General features: G+C 40.1%; 1 protein-coding gene across 1 annotated transcript; it reads left to right on the top strand.

Annotated features, from left to right (window-relative positions):
* On the top strand, positions 10,453–12,110 carry LOC109230257. The gene is made up of 4 exons (XM_019395776.1): positions 10,453–10,781; positions 11,378–11,609; positions 11,787–12,033; positions 12,085–12,110. Exons 1-4 carry the CDS (start codon positions 10,453–10,455, stop codon positions 12,108–12,110), a joined length of 834 nt encoding a protein of 277 aa, XP_019251321.1.

Below are 14,970 nucleotides of genomic sequence, written 5' to 3'. Positions count from 1 at the left end.
GGAGTTACTTACCTTTACGCCCTTGTGCTTGTAGGGTTGCTTCTGAACTGATATTTCGACTATCTTCCTAGTGACACTCTCTTTTATTCCCGTAATACTCATACGATACCATTAACAATCCCAACTCCTATCTAAATATTTCTTAAATATTACAATGATATTACTGCGAGGCTAAATTCACTATATTGGGTTTTACTATATTTATCTTGCACGACCTGCTGACTCATCTGTAACCTCATCTTTAGCCATAACTAGGCTCTTCCTTAATCAACTACCAACTACTCGTTGGCCCATTCTCATATCAATATTTTGCATAATCTTTCTTGGGTCATTTCCTTTGTCTTAACTTACGTCTTGTACTGGCTCCTTATCTATCAATAACATCTCGGAAGGGACCCTTACTTCCTTTCCTTGACGTCGTGTTTGCATAATATTTTGGAATTGTAGCGTATCTGTAGGCTTTGAATAAGTGCAATCTCATCCCTTTTTCATTTTCTTAATCGAATTCTCCCTTTACCATTCCATAATTACTAGAACCACTTAATTCTGACTTAATACCACATCACTCCATATTCCCCCCCTTTAGGGGAGTACTAAGACATGGAGCTAGGACGATCTACCTATAGATGTTTTACCTCTTCATCTTTGGCGTCCTTTCACATCATCGATGACCCTTACTCGCCTTGCAGTAATCCTTTTTGTACCAAGGATAACCACTTTCCTTACTCGCGGGGGTGACACTTAAGTATGACTGGCACATACAGTCCCTTAAGCTTATCTTTGCTCACATTGCTTGCTTTAGGGAAGCGTCTTCCTGAATGACCTTTCTCTGAATTCCTCATGAATATTCTTCTGTTGTCCATTCTATTATTGCCGGAACGCAATCTGAAATTCTCGTGATGTCAACCATTATCAAATCACTTAGTCCCTAATTCATGTTTAGTTTATCTTGTTCACCAGCCCAAACTGATTTCTATTATTCTGGGGTTTAACTTTTCCTTCCGGTAGTTGCGTTAGAGTCACGAACTTATTTCTCAAAGTGAAGATATGACTTTATGGCCTATATTCTTTTGTTGTCTCAAGGCCTGTCACCTCTCATTTTTTCTTCACTTGACTATAGTCTCTGCAATACTATCATTTTAATTTTTTTTTTATCTACCGTTGTCATCCATGTATCACATCTTACTCATAATACTTCATTAACTCTCTTCTTATTTCCTGTTAGCATTTCTGTCTATCACTTTATTCTGAAAACTTCAACAAGATATTCTTTTGCTTTTAGCTCCCCTTTGTTCCATCCACTGGCTCTTCGGGTTGCCTAGCATTATCTCTCTACTAGGGACGTGAGTCATACTAAGATAATATTTATCCTTTCTAGGCTTCCAGTGCCTATCTTTGTAGCACTCATATCTAGCTGTACTATTTTAGGGTGCACCATCTAGGTGTCTCACAAGGAGATCCATTACCACGTTTGCACTATCCTTCGAAAATGTCAACTAACTCTGCCAAGCCATCCACTATTTTGGGTTACTCTATGGCCAGCCGGATCCTGATAATCCGTCCTTCTCTTAAACTATGTCTGTTAGCTCCCAATAGGGCATAACTGAGATGGGTGTGGCCAATTATACATACCTCTGTTACTGTTGAGGGTGACTCAAAATGCTTATTTTTTTCTGCTGGAACTGTAATACTGATAATCTTCATTAACTAGGTGCCTCGTACCCTTCTTCACCTTGCTTCTTTTACTTCTTGAAACTTGTATTTGTCTTTTGAATCTCTCATTTTCTTTCACCATAAAGGTGGATAAATATTCTTGCCTTAAGGTTCCTTATCAAGAGGCTTACACGTCTTTGTACACACATGATCTACTGAGGACCGTACATTTTCTCATCATAAGCATCACGAAACATCGAGTTCCTCTGACTCAACTCTTCCATAGCCACATTCAATCTCTTACCAACAGTCTTTCCGGATGTAGGTAACGTCTTATTACGAATAAGATAGAGCTTAGGAAATTGAGTTCTTACAACTAAGCTCTACCACACGATCTAGAGTAAGAAGAAAGAGTGACAGTCCTAAATGCCCTGTAGCCTCCTGCTTATAAGTGTGGTGCACAACACACCCATAAACAAGATTCTACTAGACACGGCTTGTAGACTCCCTAGGACAGAACTGCTCTAATACCACTTTTGTCACGACCCAAACTGATGGGCCATGACGGACACCCGGTAGCTTACTCAACTGAGTACCAACATAACGTATCTTTTCATGTCATACTATCATAGATAACTGAGCCGAAAGGCTACCGTGAGATAAGTAGAATACAACATGTAATACCATCTAATACATCAGACATACGGGCCTATAAGATAAAAATAACCACTCGCACACTGAACATAGGCCGACAAGGCCATAAAATCTTTTACGTACATGACATCTGTCTACAAGCCTCTAAGAATACATAATTTTCATAAAGGTCGGGACAGAGTCCCTCCATACCAAACAATACACATCTAAATCATACTAACCGAACAAGCAACTCCAAAGCAAATGGAGCGCACCAACATCTTCCGCTGAGATGATAGCCTGCTTGGAGGGCTCTCGACTTGTCTATCGGGACCTGCGGGCATGAAACGTAGCGTCCCCAGGCAAAAGGGATATCGGTACAAATAATGTACCGAGTATGTAAGGAATGAAAATCAGTAAATAATAGACGTGAGAGAAACATGGAGTAAAAGACTCGACATGTATGTTTGCATAGCTTTGTGAATCATTTCATTTTTATAATGTCATGCATATGTGTATAAATGCCAAACCATGCATAGGTATATGCGTTCATAACATCATCACGCCTCTGAAGGCATCCCATCATATCATTTCGGCCACTATGTGCAAATCATCAATGTATACCAACTGATCAGGTGATGGTACATATATAATACCGTAACCTTTTTCCATATCCCATATAAATATAATATACATATATACGGGTATATAACGCCATCTGGTCATGGGTCAATGTACATGTATAAATGCATGAAATGCATAAGAAATACGTTAATAAGATTTTATCAGAATGCCATAAAAATCGATATGACTTTCGAATAAACTTTATCAAATACGTATTTTTCTAAGACCAATGAACAGAAGATATAATAATAATTCACATGGGAAATCAAGAATATAGACACCCCTAGTATTTCTATGAATAGGGTCATTTATGAAAGTTGCGTATTTTTCTCGTTTCATTTGTATTATTTGGATCATGCCAAAAAGAAAGAAGGGATAGCCTTAACATACCTCAACCGATTCTCTTGTAAATCCCTCTAACACACCTCAATTGCTACAACACATAACGGCGGATTGAAGTAGGGGAAAATTCGTATGATATTCTTGAGAAAGATTGTAGCGTGCTCTCTTAGAATTGCAAATCCCGTCGCTATTACGCGGTGTAACTTTGTATGAAAATTTTGCCCAAACGTCTTGGATATCGGTGTTACAGACCGCAAAAATAACAACCTTGTGTGATTGATGTAACCAACCATATGTTTCTTTGACATGAAATGAATGCTTAAGAAAAATGGATCAAGCTTTGCAATAAATAATACTATGTGGTAACATAACTAAATTTCACATCCAACCTAAATTTTCTATATCTAGATTTAGTTGCAAGCTTTCCCATCTCCAAATTAACCGATGTATCACAGAACATACAAGTTTAATTTTTCTTGGGTCTTGATGCATGAGTAACACCTTCTCAACAACTCTTTTAATATGATGTCTCTTTGTTAGAGATATATTTTGTTATAATTTATGTGGGCCTCACCTTATGTGGCAGCTTAACCACATTTTCTTAGTCTTTTGTCTTGCCACCTCTCAATAATGACTTAAGAGTCATGTATATTTGGGTGGTCTGCTGTCACGTTAAGGATGATATCCTTATCCAAAAATTAACCACCAATCATCTTAATTAATTATTAATATCCCACTAAATAATTACACGATTATCCAAATTAATTAAGAATTATCCCAAATTATTTATAATACTACTCACTTTAAACACACCTTATTCACCTTACCATCATGGCCATGTGGTACCTTATATGGTACTAGTCCATAAATACCAGATATTATAGCTCGGACCGTATTTTATCCCAAAATGTCAAACTTCGGCGAAACTCATTTTTTTCGATTTGCTTACCCTCTCACCTTCACAAATTTACTCATCACTTGTTTAAAATAGCATAATTCTTATAATTTCAAAATAATTTCATTTCCGAACTTGCGTCGATTAACTTACGACGAAACTTTAAATTCGAAAATGTGGGATGTAACATCTCATTTCCGAGCTTTCATCAATTTACCTATGGCGTGCTTTCACGTACGAAAACATGGGGTGTAACAGGGCCGGTTGTACTGATACTGCACTCTGCACTTCCTGTGCATATTTTGGAGCTGGTTGTGGCTGATCGAGAGGTCGATTGCAGGTATTCTTCATCCAGGAGACCCAAGGTAGTCCTGCAGGCCTTGTCGTCCCCTCTTATGTTTTCCTCATTTTTGTTTTATTTTCTTTCAAGACAGATGTATTTTTCCTTCAAACCCTTACTTGTAGTATTCATAGAAAGTTCGAGGGTTGTGACACCAGTTTCTGGGTGGTAACTGTTTTGGTTTTGTTAGTAGTATTAGGATAATCAATTAAGTATGTACTTTCGCTTTTATTTTCGTTGATTTGGTTTTGTTAAATTTTAAATTATGAAAAATAAAGTAAAAAGGTGAATAAAACTCTAACGTTGGCTTGCCTAGCGAGTGTGATGTTTGGCGCCATCACGATCCCAATGGTGGGAAATCGGGTCGTGACATTGTTGCATTTCTTTCATACTCTAGATCATGCAGTTAGAGCTATGCTTTCAGGAATCCTTTTAACTCATACGAATTACGTATTTCAGAAAAAAGCCTGCAGAAAGAAAGTACACCAGGAGGGCCTCAGCTACTAGCCAGGGGGCTCGACTAATGCTGCTCAAGAGGAGGACACTCCGGCCCGGGGGGGTGCATCGGGCTCCGTGCCCTATGCATTAGACATGGATGTCAGGGGAGCTATCCAATTGCTCACCCATATTGTTGCTACTCAGGCCCAAAGGTAGGGAACAAGTGTTGTTCATGAGGCGGGTAGTTCTAGGTCCAGGGAATTCCTCAACATGAAACCTCCAATTTTCACAGGGTCCAGAAAGGATGAGGATCCGCAAAACTTCATTGATGAGCTTCAGAGATATTTCGAGTGATGCATGCTACAGAAACTGAGGCAGCAGAGCTTGCTGCATACCAGCTGAAGGATGTTGCTAACACTTGGTACGAAACATGGGAAGAGTCCCGAGGAAAGGATGCGGCTCCTACGACTTGGAAGGAGTTTGCAGATGCGTTCCTTGAGCATTTTCTACCCATTGAGGTCTTGGAAGCCAAGGCTTTGGAGTTTGAGAGACTCAGACAGAACGATATGGGTATGAATGATTACTACTTCAAGTTCATCTCTCTGGCCAAGTATGCTCCGAAAATGGTACGTGATATGAGAGCCAGAGTTAGGCAGTTTGTGTTGGGGCTTTCAGATGATTTGTTTGATGATGCTAATATAGCTGCTCAGAATAATGACACGACCATCAGTAAGATGGTTTCCTTTGTTCAAGGGAACGAAGACAGGTTGAAGGAAGAAGAACGGCTACAAAGAGAGAAGGAGAGGGAATTCAGCAAGAGAGCTAAGTCTGCAGGAAATTTTAGCCATGGGGGATCTCAAGTAGGAGGAAATCGCTGGTTCTTCAAGAAATCAAAATCGGGACCTGCTCCATATTCAGCTAGTGCACCAGTTTAGAGGTCAAATTTTAACAAGTAAAACTAGAATTTTAGAGCAGCAGACTCACAGTCACATGCTAGTGTGGGCTACAAAGTCCCTGGTTACCCTATTTGCAACACGTGTGGTAAGAGGCACCCGGGGTTGTATCGTTCGGGCATAAATGGTTGCTTTGGGTGCGGTCAGCAGGGTCACTTCTTGAGGGATTGTCCATCAGCAAAGCAAAACAACGGAGGCAATGTAGTTCAGTCCACTAATTCAGCAGCCTCTTATAACTCTTAGGCCCAACAAGGGCGTGGTGCAGCAAAGTCTAGTAATGCAGGCGGTGGTCGAAACCACTTGTATGTACTGGCAAGCCGTCAGGATACAGAGGCTCGTGGAGATATTGTCACAGGTATGCTAACACTATTCACTTTTGATGTCTACGCTCTTATAGATCTGGGATCCACCCTATCTTATGTAACCCTATATATTGCTAAGAAATTCGAGATAAAACCAGAAAAGTTGTGTGAATCCTTTGAAGTGTCCACTCCAGTTGGAGAATCAGTTATAGCAAGATGTATCTATAGGGGATGTCCAGTTAAAGTGTATCATCGTCTTACTGTAGCAGACTTAGTAGAATTGAAGATGGTAGACTTCGGTGTAATCATGGGAATGGATTGGTTAGAGTATTGTTATGCCACAATGGGCTGTAGAACCAGAATAGTAAGTTTTGAATTTCTCGGTGAACCAGTCTTAGAATGGAAGGGTGGTGCAGTAACACCTAGAGGTAGGTTTATTTCCTATCTTAAAGCCAGAAAGATGATCTCCAAAGGGTATATCTATCACCTGGTTCGAGTTAAGGATGTAGATGCTCAGATTCCCACTCTCCAGTTGGTAACAATTGTAAATGAATTCCCGAAAGATCTTCCTAGAATCCCTCCCGATAGAGAGATTGACTTTGGAATCGATCTACTTCCAGGCACTAAGCCGATAACTATCCCGCCTTATAGAATGGCTCCAGCAGACTTGAAAGAGCTAAAAGTCCAGTTGAAAGATCTTCTAGACAAGGGATTTATAAGGCCAAGTGTCTCACCTTGGGGCGCACCGGTCTTGTTTGTCCGAAAGAAGGATGGGTCTTTGCGCATGTGCATTGACTATCGTCAGCTGAATAAAGTCACTATCGAGAACAAGTACCCTCTTCCCAGAATAGATGATTTATTTGATCAACTTCAGGGTGCCCAGTGTTATTCCAAGGTTGACCTCAGATCGGGATACCATCAGTTGAAGGTTAAGGAAGTTGATATTCCAAAAATAGCTTTCAGGACTCGATATGGGCATTTCGAATTTTTGGTAATGTCATTTGGTTTAACAAATGCACCAGCAGCTTTCACGGACCTTATAAATAGGGTCTTCAAGCCTTATCTTTATTTATTTGTTATTGTGTTTATTGATGACATCTTGATTTATTCCTGTAGCAACATTGACCATGAAAAACATCTCAGAATTGTGTTGCAGACACTGCAGGATCACAAGCTATAAGCGAAATTTTCTAAGTGTGAATTCTGGTTGAAAACGGTAGCGTTTTTGGGCCATGTCATCTTATGGGAGGGCGTGAAGGTGGACTCTCAGAAAATATTGGCAGTGAAGAATTGGCCTAGACCTACCTCATCATCCGATATAAGAAGTTTCTTGGGTCTAGCAGGCTATTATAGGCATTTCGTATAGGGATTTTCTTGTATCTCGTCCCCTTTGACTAGATTAACTCAAAAGAAAGTCAAGTTTCAATGGTTGGATGCTTGCGAGAAAAGTTTTGAGGAGTTAAAGAAGAGGTTGACTTCAGCTCCAGTCTTGACACTACCGGAAAGAACTGAAGGGTTCGTTGTTTATTGTGATACTTTAGGGGTTGGTCTTGGGTGTGTATTAATGCAGTATGGTAAAGTCATTGCCTATGTATCGAGACAACTCAAGGCTCACGAGAAGAATTATCCGACTCATGATCTTGAATTAGAAGCTGTGGTATTTGCGCTTAAGATCTGGCGCCATTATTTGTATGGGGTGCATGTTGACATTTTTACAGATCACAAGAGTCTCCAGTACATCTTCAAGCAAAGAGAATTGAATCTACATCAGAGGAGGTGGCTTGAATTACTTAAAGATTATGATGTTGATGTAAGGCCCCGTGAAAAACCTTGTACTCAAAACTCAAAAGCTCGTAGTGCCAAATTAGGAATATGTGTTAGGAATGTGTAAAATTCTTCGCGGCGAGCTTGCGAGTCGCGGTTCGGACCCTTTTGTACTGATCTATGCGTTTAAAAATCAAGAATCAAAGTTTTCCAGAAAAGTGCAATTATGCGGTCTAGAATGCGGTCGCATATCAGGTATGCGGACCGCATATCTGCCGCAAAGTGAGTCAGTATGTTGGGCAAAATTGAGGTCAACTATGCGGTCAATTATGCGATCGCATAATCGATATGCGAACCGCATAGTCGTCGCATAATCCCCTTGGGATTTTTGTAAAGGTCAGTTTTGCGGTGCATTATGCAACCGCATAATGGGTATGCGGACCGCATTTCCGTCGCATACCCAAATAGTGTCTTCAGGTTTTGGGGAGTATTTTACGGTCCATTCTGCGGACCGCATGTCAGCTTTGCGATCACAAATGCGATCGCAGATCTGAGTCGGGGCTCCAGTTTTCTAAATTTTAAACCCGACCCCCTGTCGTTATATCCGGTGTAATAGCTCATTTTGAGCCATTTTCCTGATACTTCTAGAGTGAGAGAGAGGGGTCTAAGAGAGGGAAATCACTTCCCATCAAGTTACTCCATGAATCCTTGTTAAATCATTGAAGATAATCAAGGGAAGGGCCTAAAACTTCATCCCAAGAGGTAAGACTTCATCACCTTAGCTCTTATTCTTACACATAGCTATAAGGGATCACTAGTGAGGCAATTCATGGGGATAAGGGGGATTACAGCGCATGCATGTGTTCTTGAAGAATATGGATAATTATAAATAAAGAGGAATGGGTAATGGGCTAGTATAATCTTGCATAAGAGAACCATAAGGTCTTAATGAACACTAAAAATGCTTGATAAAATGCTCAAGAGAGCCTAGATTATGATCTTTTCCTGATTATGAGTTAAATTGTGCTATATTGCTTAAATAGATTGAAGTGCAAACACTCCGGAACATTATAGGATTAAGGAAAGCTCGGTTGAGGTATGTATGGCTAAACCCCGTCTTTTAGAAATCGAGCTCCGTTGTTGCTTATGTAAATGTGTTAAGACTGAAATTTGGGTTCTTGTATTGATTGATACTTTACGTGAATTTGTGATATAACCTTGTATGGGGGAAAGATGTGTTTCAACATGAACGATGTGCTATCTTGATAACTTGAAAAGGGGCTAAAGATATGAACTACGTATTGAAATGCTTAGACCTTAAATTTGAGTTGAAGTTGCATATGTTGTGTTATCCATGTGAAGTCGCATTTATGCTTACAGTCCTAAATGCTATTGTGTGCCCATATTTGTCTAAATTGCGAATCTATCATTGAAATTGAAAACGATGTGAGATATGGCCTAGTGCCAAACATATGATGTGATAGCCACGGCCCCAAGTGCCTATGAAATGATTTATGAGAAACAAAGGGTGATATGAGATGAGTGATGGAAAATGGAAACGCCTCGGTAAGGCGGCCTAGCCGATCGGGCCGTGATCGGACGCCATGATATATATACACATGGTGGTAATGTATTGATGATTGAAACTGGAAAGTGTGAATGAAATAATGGTAACGTCTCGGGGAGACAGCTTAGCCGATCGGGCCGTGATCGGACTCCGCTCAAGAAAGCGGTGGTATTGTGAATAATGATGAACATAGTAAAAGCCCCAATCTAAAGCTATGAAAATTATGTGAAAGCTGTGTGATTCCTTTTATTTGATGATATAGTGATTGTTTAAAGCTTTTGTTGAATCCTTATGATTTATTTGTCCTTATATGGTTGTTCTTTCTAATGAGATGGTGTTTAGATATACATACTAGTGCTATTCGATGGCACTAACGTCCCTTTTGCCGGGGGCGCTACGTCTTTAAATGGATGTAGGTGTTTCTATAGCAGGCAGTGTTGGCCGCAGCTAGTGCCACATCATCCCTTCAGCTGACTCGGTGAGCCCCACTTCATTTCGGGGTCCTGTTTCATCTGAATCATGTACTTTGTATTTGAGGTATAGCCGGAGCCTTGTTGTCGGCATTTCCATATTATTCTTCAGTTGTATTTAGAGGCTCCATAGACAGGTTGTGGGTAGTGTCGGGTATTGGAATTAAAATAGAAATATTGATGTTTGGCAATGATGTATAAAACTTGTAATATCTTCAAAATTGTGAATGAAGTTGCTAATGAAAAGGAAATGGAAATCGTTAATGACATGTTTATAGAATTTGATTAATGGAGTCCATCTCCTATTTATTCATGAATTAGTTTGGTAGAATGAAACCTAACAGGCTTGCTCAGTCGGGTTTACTCGGTTGAGTGCCGGTCGCGCTCCTCGGATTTTGGGGCGTGACAATTGATATCCTCGATCATGCGGGGAAAGAAAATGTTGTAGTTGATGCTCTCAGTCGGCGTTCTATGGGAAGCTTAGCTCATATTGAGGCAGACAAGCGAACTATGATGAAGGAAGTCCACCGCTTAGCAAGTCTAGGAGTTCGACTCTTGGACTCCGAAGATGGTGGCGTTGTTCTCCAGAAGAGGGTCGAATCCTCCTTAGTAGCTGAAGTGAAGGAAAAACAGTTCAGTGATCCCTACTTATTGCAGTTGAAGGAGGAAATTCACAAACACAAGACTACGACTTTTGAACGAGGGGGAGATGATGGTACTTTGAGGTACAGAGGCAGAATATGCGTTCCAGACGTAGATGGTCTCAGAGAGCTGATTATGTCAGAAGCCCACAATTCCAGGTATTCTATTCACCCAGGTTCCACAAAGATGTATCATGATCTTAAGGAGATTTATTGGTGGAACGATATGAAAAAGAATATAGCAGATTCCGATGCTAAGTGTCCAAATTGTCAGCAAGTGAAAGTCGAATACCAGAGGCCTGGTGGTTTAACTCAGAGTATAGAAATTCCCGTTTGGAAATGGGAGATGATAAACATGGACTTCATAACAGGTCTACCTTGCTCATTTCGGAAGCATGATTCGATTTGGGTGATTGTAGACTGACTTACCAAGTCAGCACACTTCTTGCCAGTGAAGACAATAGATTCGGTCGAGGATTATGCCAAGTTGTATATCCAAGAAATTGTCCGATTGCATGGGACTCTTTTGTCCATCATATCTGATCGTGGTGCTCAGTTCACAACGAACTTTTGGAAATCCTTTCAGAAGGGATTCGGCACGAGGGTGTACCTCAGCACCACTTTTCATCCTCGGACATATGGCCAGGCAGAACGCACCATTTAGACTCTTGAGGATATGTTGAGGGCGTGTGTTATCGATTTAAAGGTAATTGGGATGATCATCTACCTCACATTGAGTTTGCTTATAATCACAGCTATCACTCTAGTATCAAGATGGCACCGTACGAAGCTTTGTATGGGCAAAGGTGTAGATCACAAATTGGTTGGTTTGAAGTTAGAGAAGCGGAGTTGTTAGGACCCGATTTGGTCTATCAGGCTATGGAAAAAGTCAACTTGATGCAAAAGCATTTGAAAACGGCTCAAAGTCGCCAAAAGTCCTATTTGAACGTGCGGCGTAGAGACGTAGAGTTCCAAGTTGATGATTGGGTTTTTCTAAAAGTTTTGCCTATGAACGTTATGAGATTTGGGAAGAAGGGGAAGCTTAGTCCCCGCTATATTGGGCCATATAGAATCCTACGAAGGATCGGGCAGGTGGCTTATGAGTTAGAATTGCCACAAGAATTAGCTGTTGTACACCTAGTGTTTCATGTGTCCATGTTGAAGAAATTCATGGGAGACCCATCACTTATGGTTCCTACGGAGATTATAGGGGTTAAAGACAGCTTGACTTACGAAGAAATTCTAGTGGCTATTCTTGATCGTCAAATCCGCAAGCTCAGAATTAAGGAAATTGCTTCGGTAAAAGTGCTTTGGAGGAATCAAAATATTGAAAAGGCTATGTGGGAAGACGAAGAGGACATGAAGTCCAGATATCCCCATGTCTTTGAAGAGCAAACGGAAAATGTGGAAGGTAATTAACCTTTCCATTTAGACCTTATATTATAATCTCCATGTCTTTCAGTATTTACTCAGCTTAGTATTCAGTGATCACGTACTCATTCAGTTTGATATACATGTATTCATGATATTTCAGTATTCACATTTCACCATCACACCCGTTTAATGTCCATAGATAGTCGTAGTTGAAGCCAGGACCATCATTCGAGGACAAATGATTCCAAGGGGGAGATAATGTAACACCCCGTAAATTCGGCTTAGGTGTGAATGTGTTAAATGAGTAGTAATGTTATATTTTAGACTTGTGAAGTTCTATTGGTATGAGTATCAGTGAAAATAGTTATTTTAGAATCAATCTTGTAGCAGAATTTAGTGAAAATGTGTAAAGTATTTGGGAAAACTCAAAACAAGAAAGTTGTAGGCCTTTGAAACATCTTTGCAATGATATATTGTGGAGCCCAAACTAATCTCTGTGCAAATAGTTATGTGCGTTTTACAAAATAGTGTGCAATATGCACGCCCAGTGCGCGGCCGCGCACTTGTGGTAGTGTTACTGCCATTTTGCGTGGTCAGGTGCACGATCAGGCCTTCAGGTGCACAGGGGGAGCACTTGGGGGGTCATTTAAAACCCTATTTCGTCCCCCACACCCCCAAAACACAAAATCTTGCTCTAGAAAGGAGAGCTCTCAAAAACCTAACTCCTCAAGGCTCCCTCCACCATGCAAGGTAAGTTCTAATGGTGATTCTAAGTTAATTTCAATTTCCCAACATCTTATTAACATGGGTAAACCCTCCATATCATTACATATTCGATTGGGACATCATTGTTAGAGAATGAACCCTAGAACTCGAATTCCAGTGGATTGAACTTCAAAAAGGTAATGCTTCACCCTCTAATTGATTCTAGCATTGGATTAATGATTATAGACTCTAGTTCATGAGATATGAGTTGATGGATTTGATAGAAAATCATGAACGGTTACAGATTTGGGGCGTTGATTGTTGATTATTGGTTAAGGGTGTTGTTTACCTTATGGTTGATAAAGAATGATGTTGATTATAACCATTTGAGACTTTAGAATTTATTTAGGAGCAAGAGAATGGGCTATTGGGTGTAGAAACACCGTACTAAGGACTATGAAGCTTTATTCTCACCAAGTGTTTGATAAAATGCTTAAGTGATCAAAACATGAGTATCATAGCTAATATAGAATCCCTTTGACTTGTATTGCTATAGATTAAAGTTGAAAGGGTTGACAAACGTTGTATTACGCTCAAGAGCAGGAAGTTAAGGTATGTGAGGCTAACTCTTTACGCTTGGGAATGTCTATGATTCTCCCTACGTCCCATTAATTATGACTATTACTAGTTTCCTTAGAAAGTAATTATGTCTTAGTTCCATGAATAGTCATAGAACTTCTATTCTCTAGATGGCATAGTTTCATAGTCATTCAATATTCTATGAGTTTCAGTTATGACAAATCAACTTATTATGAATCCACATCTCAGTCTAGCCCTATTCATTATTCCGGTATCATGTAACTCAGTATGGTTCAGTATTTCAGTATGATGTATTGCGGTATCATTCTCAATTCCTGATTCTAAGTTCCTGAATGTTGGACACCTGTATTTGGGCTCGGGGCCGCAGTTTATGCTTTATGCATTTTTGGGCCTGAGGCCGCAGTTATGTATATGTATACTTGGGCCCGAGGCTGCAGTTTGTGCAATATATATATATATGTTGGGCTTGAGGCCGCAGTCTATTTATTCAGATAAACAGTTGGTTCATCATTCAGAAGAGGGATTATTCATAACCTTACTTCCTATGTTTAGTTCAGTTATCAGTTATCAGTTTCAGTTTCAGTATTTACAGTTCTTTCCTTCAGTTGTTTTACATACCAGTGCAATTCAAATGTACTGACGTCCCTTTTTGCCCGGGGCCTGCATCTCGCGATGCAGGTAACGATTTACAGGTTAACGATTATGTTTGCTAGGACATCTCGTATCAACTATTGGTGAGCCCCAGTCTGTCGGGGCATTATCCCTCCCTTTTTCAGTCATTATAGTATTTCAGTTAATAAGGTATACCAGGGACCTTGTCTTGGTAAACAGTTAGCATTTCAGTGTTCTTTAGAGGCTTCGTAGACTATAGCCCAGCCAGTCAGGTATTAGCAGGCTTTTATGTGTTAGCCTTGTCGGCTACTCGTTTATATTTGCAGACTATTCAGTACTTTCCGCATTTATGATATTTCACACAGACTCATTAGTAGATCAACATGTTGAGTGTTTCTATTCAGCTTACAGTTATACCACATGTTGATATAGCCACCCAGTTGGTTTGCTCGGTCATATGTAGTTAGGCACCGAGTGTTGTGTTACGCCCATGCCATGGTTCAGGTCGTGACACCAAAATCAAAGGGAAACGAGGTTGCAAATGGATGTACTGGAGATCGTTGAATCCAAAAATCAAGGGATCTATCACAAACCACTCAAGTAACAAAAAGATATGCCTATCGGATGAAAAACTCGTCAAGACCACAAATCAAGGAAGATCAATGGAAACTTAACTTTATTCTTAGAAAGAATCAATCTATGATTCCTTTCAAGGATCAACTCCCTTGGGTTTGCAATCTCTCAAGATTCACGAATCAAGAAGGCCTCACGAAGTATAAATATATACATATGTTCTAGACTTGAAGAAGACATACTTTGAACGAACCATTACCACTCCTTTTGTTCTACTCCAAACAAGCACTATAGTTCTTTTAGATATGCTGTGTAATTAGTGAGAGAAGAAAAAGAGTCAAACACTGGTGAAGCATTGTATCAAGAAGAGAAAAGTGACATAGAGATCAAACTGTTGGTGTAATGCTACATCAACCATTCCGTACTCAAGAAACTTTGATCACTGAAAGAGAACACCATTGCAACCCAAGGGTACTGGAGCAGC

The sequence above is a fragment of the Nicotiana attenuata genome, chromosome 7 (genome assembly GCF_001879085.1).
Source record: "Nicotiana attenuata strain UT chromosome 7, NIATTr2, whole genome shotgun sequence".
Classification (NCBI taxonomy): domain Eukaryota; kingdom Viridiplantae; phylum Streptophyta; class Magnoliopsida; order Solanales; family Solanaceae; genus Nicotiana; species Nicotiana attenuata.
This window is presented reverse-complemented; position numbering and strand designations above follow the sequence as displayed.

Excerpts from the sequence above, each read along its gene's own strand:
- LOC109230257 (XM_019395776.1), top strand. The coding sequence starts at position 10,453 with ATGGGAAGCTTAGCTCATATTGAGGCAGACAAGCGAACTATGATGAAG. Across the intron at positions 10,782-11,377 it reads TCAGAAGCCCACAATTCCAG|CTATCACTCTAGTATCAAGA; the intron begins GTATTCTATTCA and ends TTATAATCACAG. Across the intron at positions 12,034-12,084 it reads GCAAACGGAAAATGTGGAAG|TATTTACTCAGCTTAGTATT; the intron begins GTAATTAACCTT and ends CATGTCTTTCAG.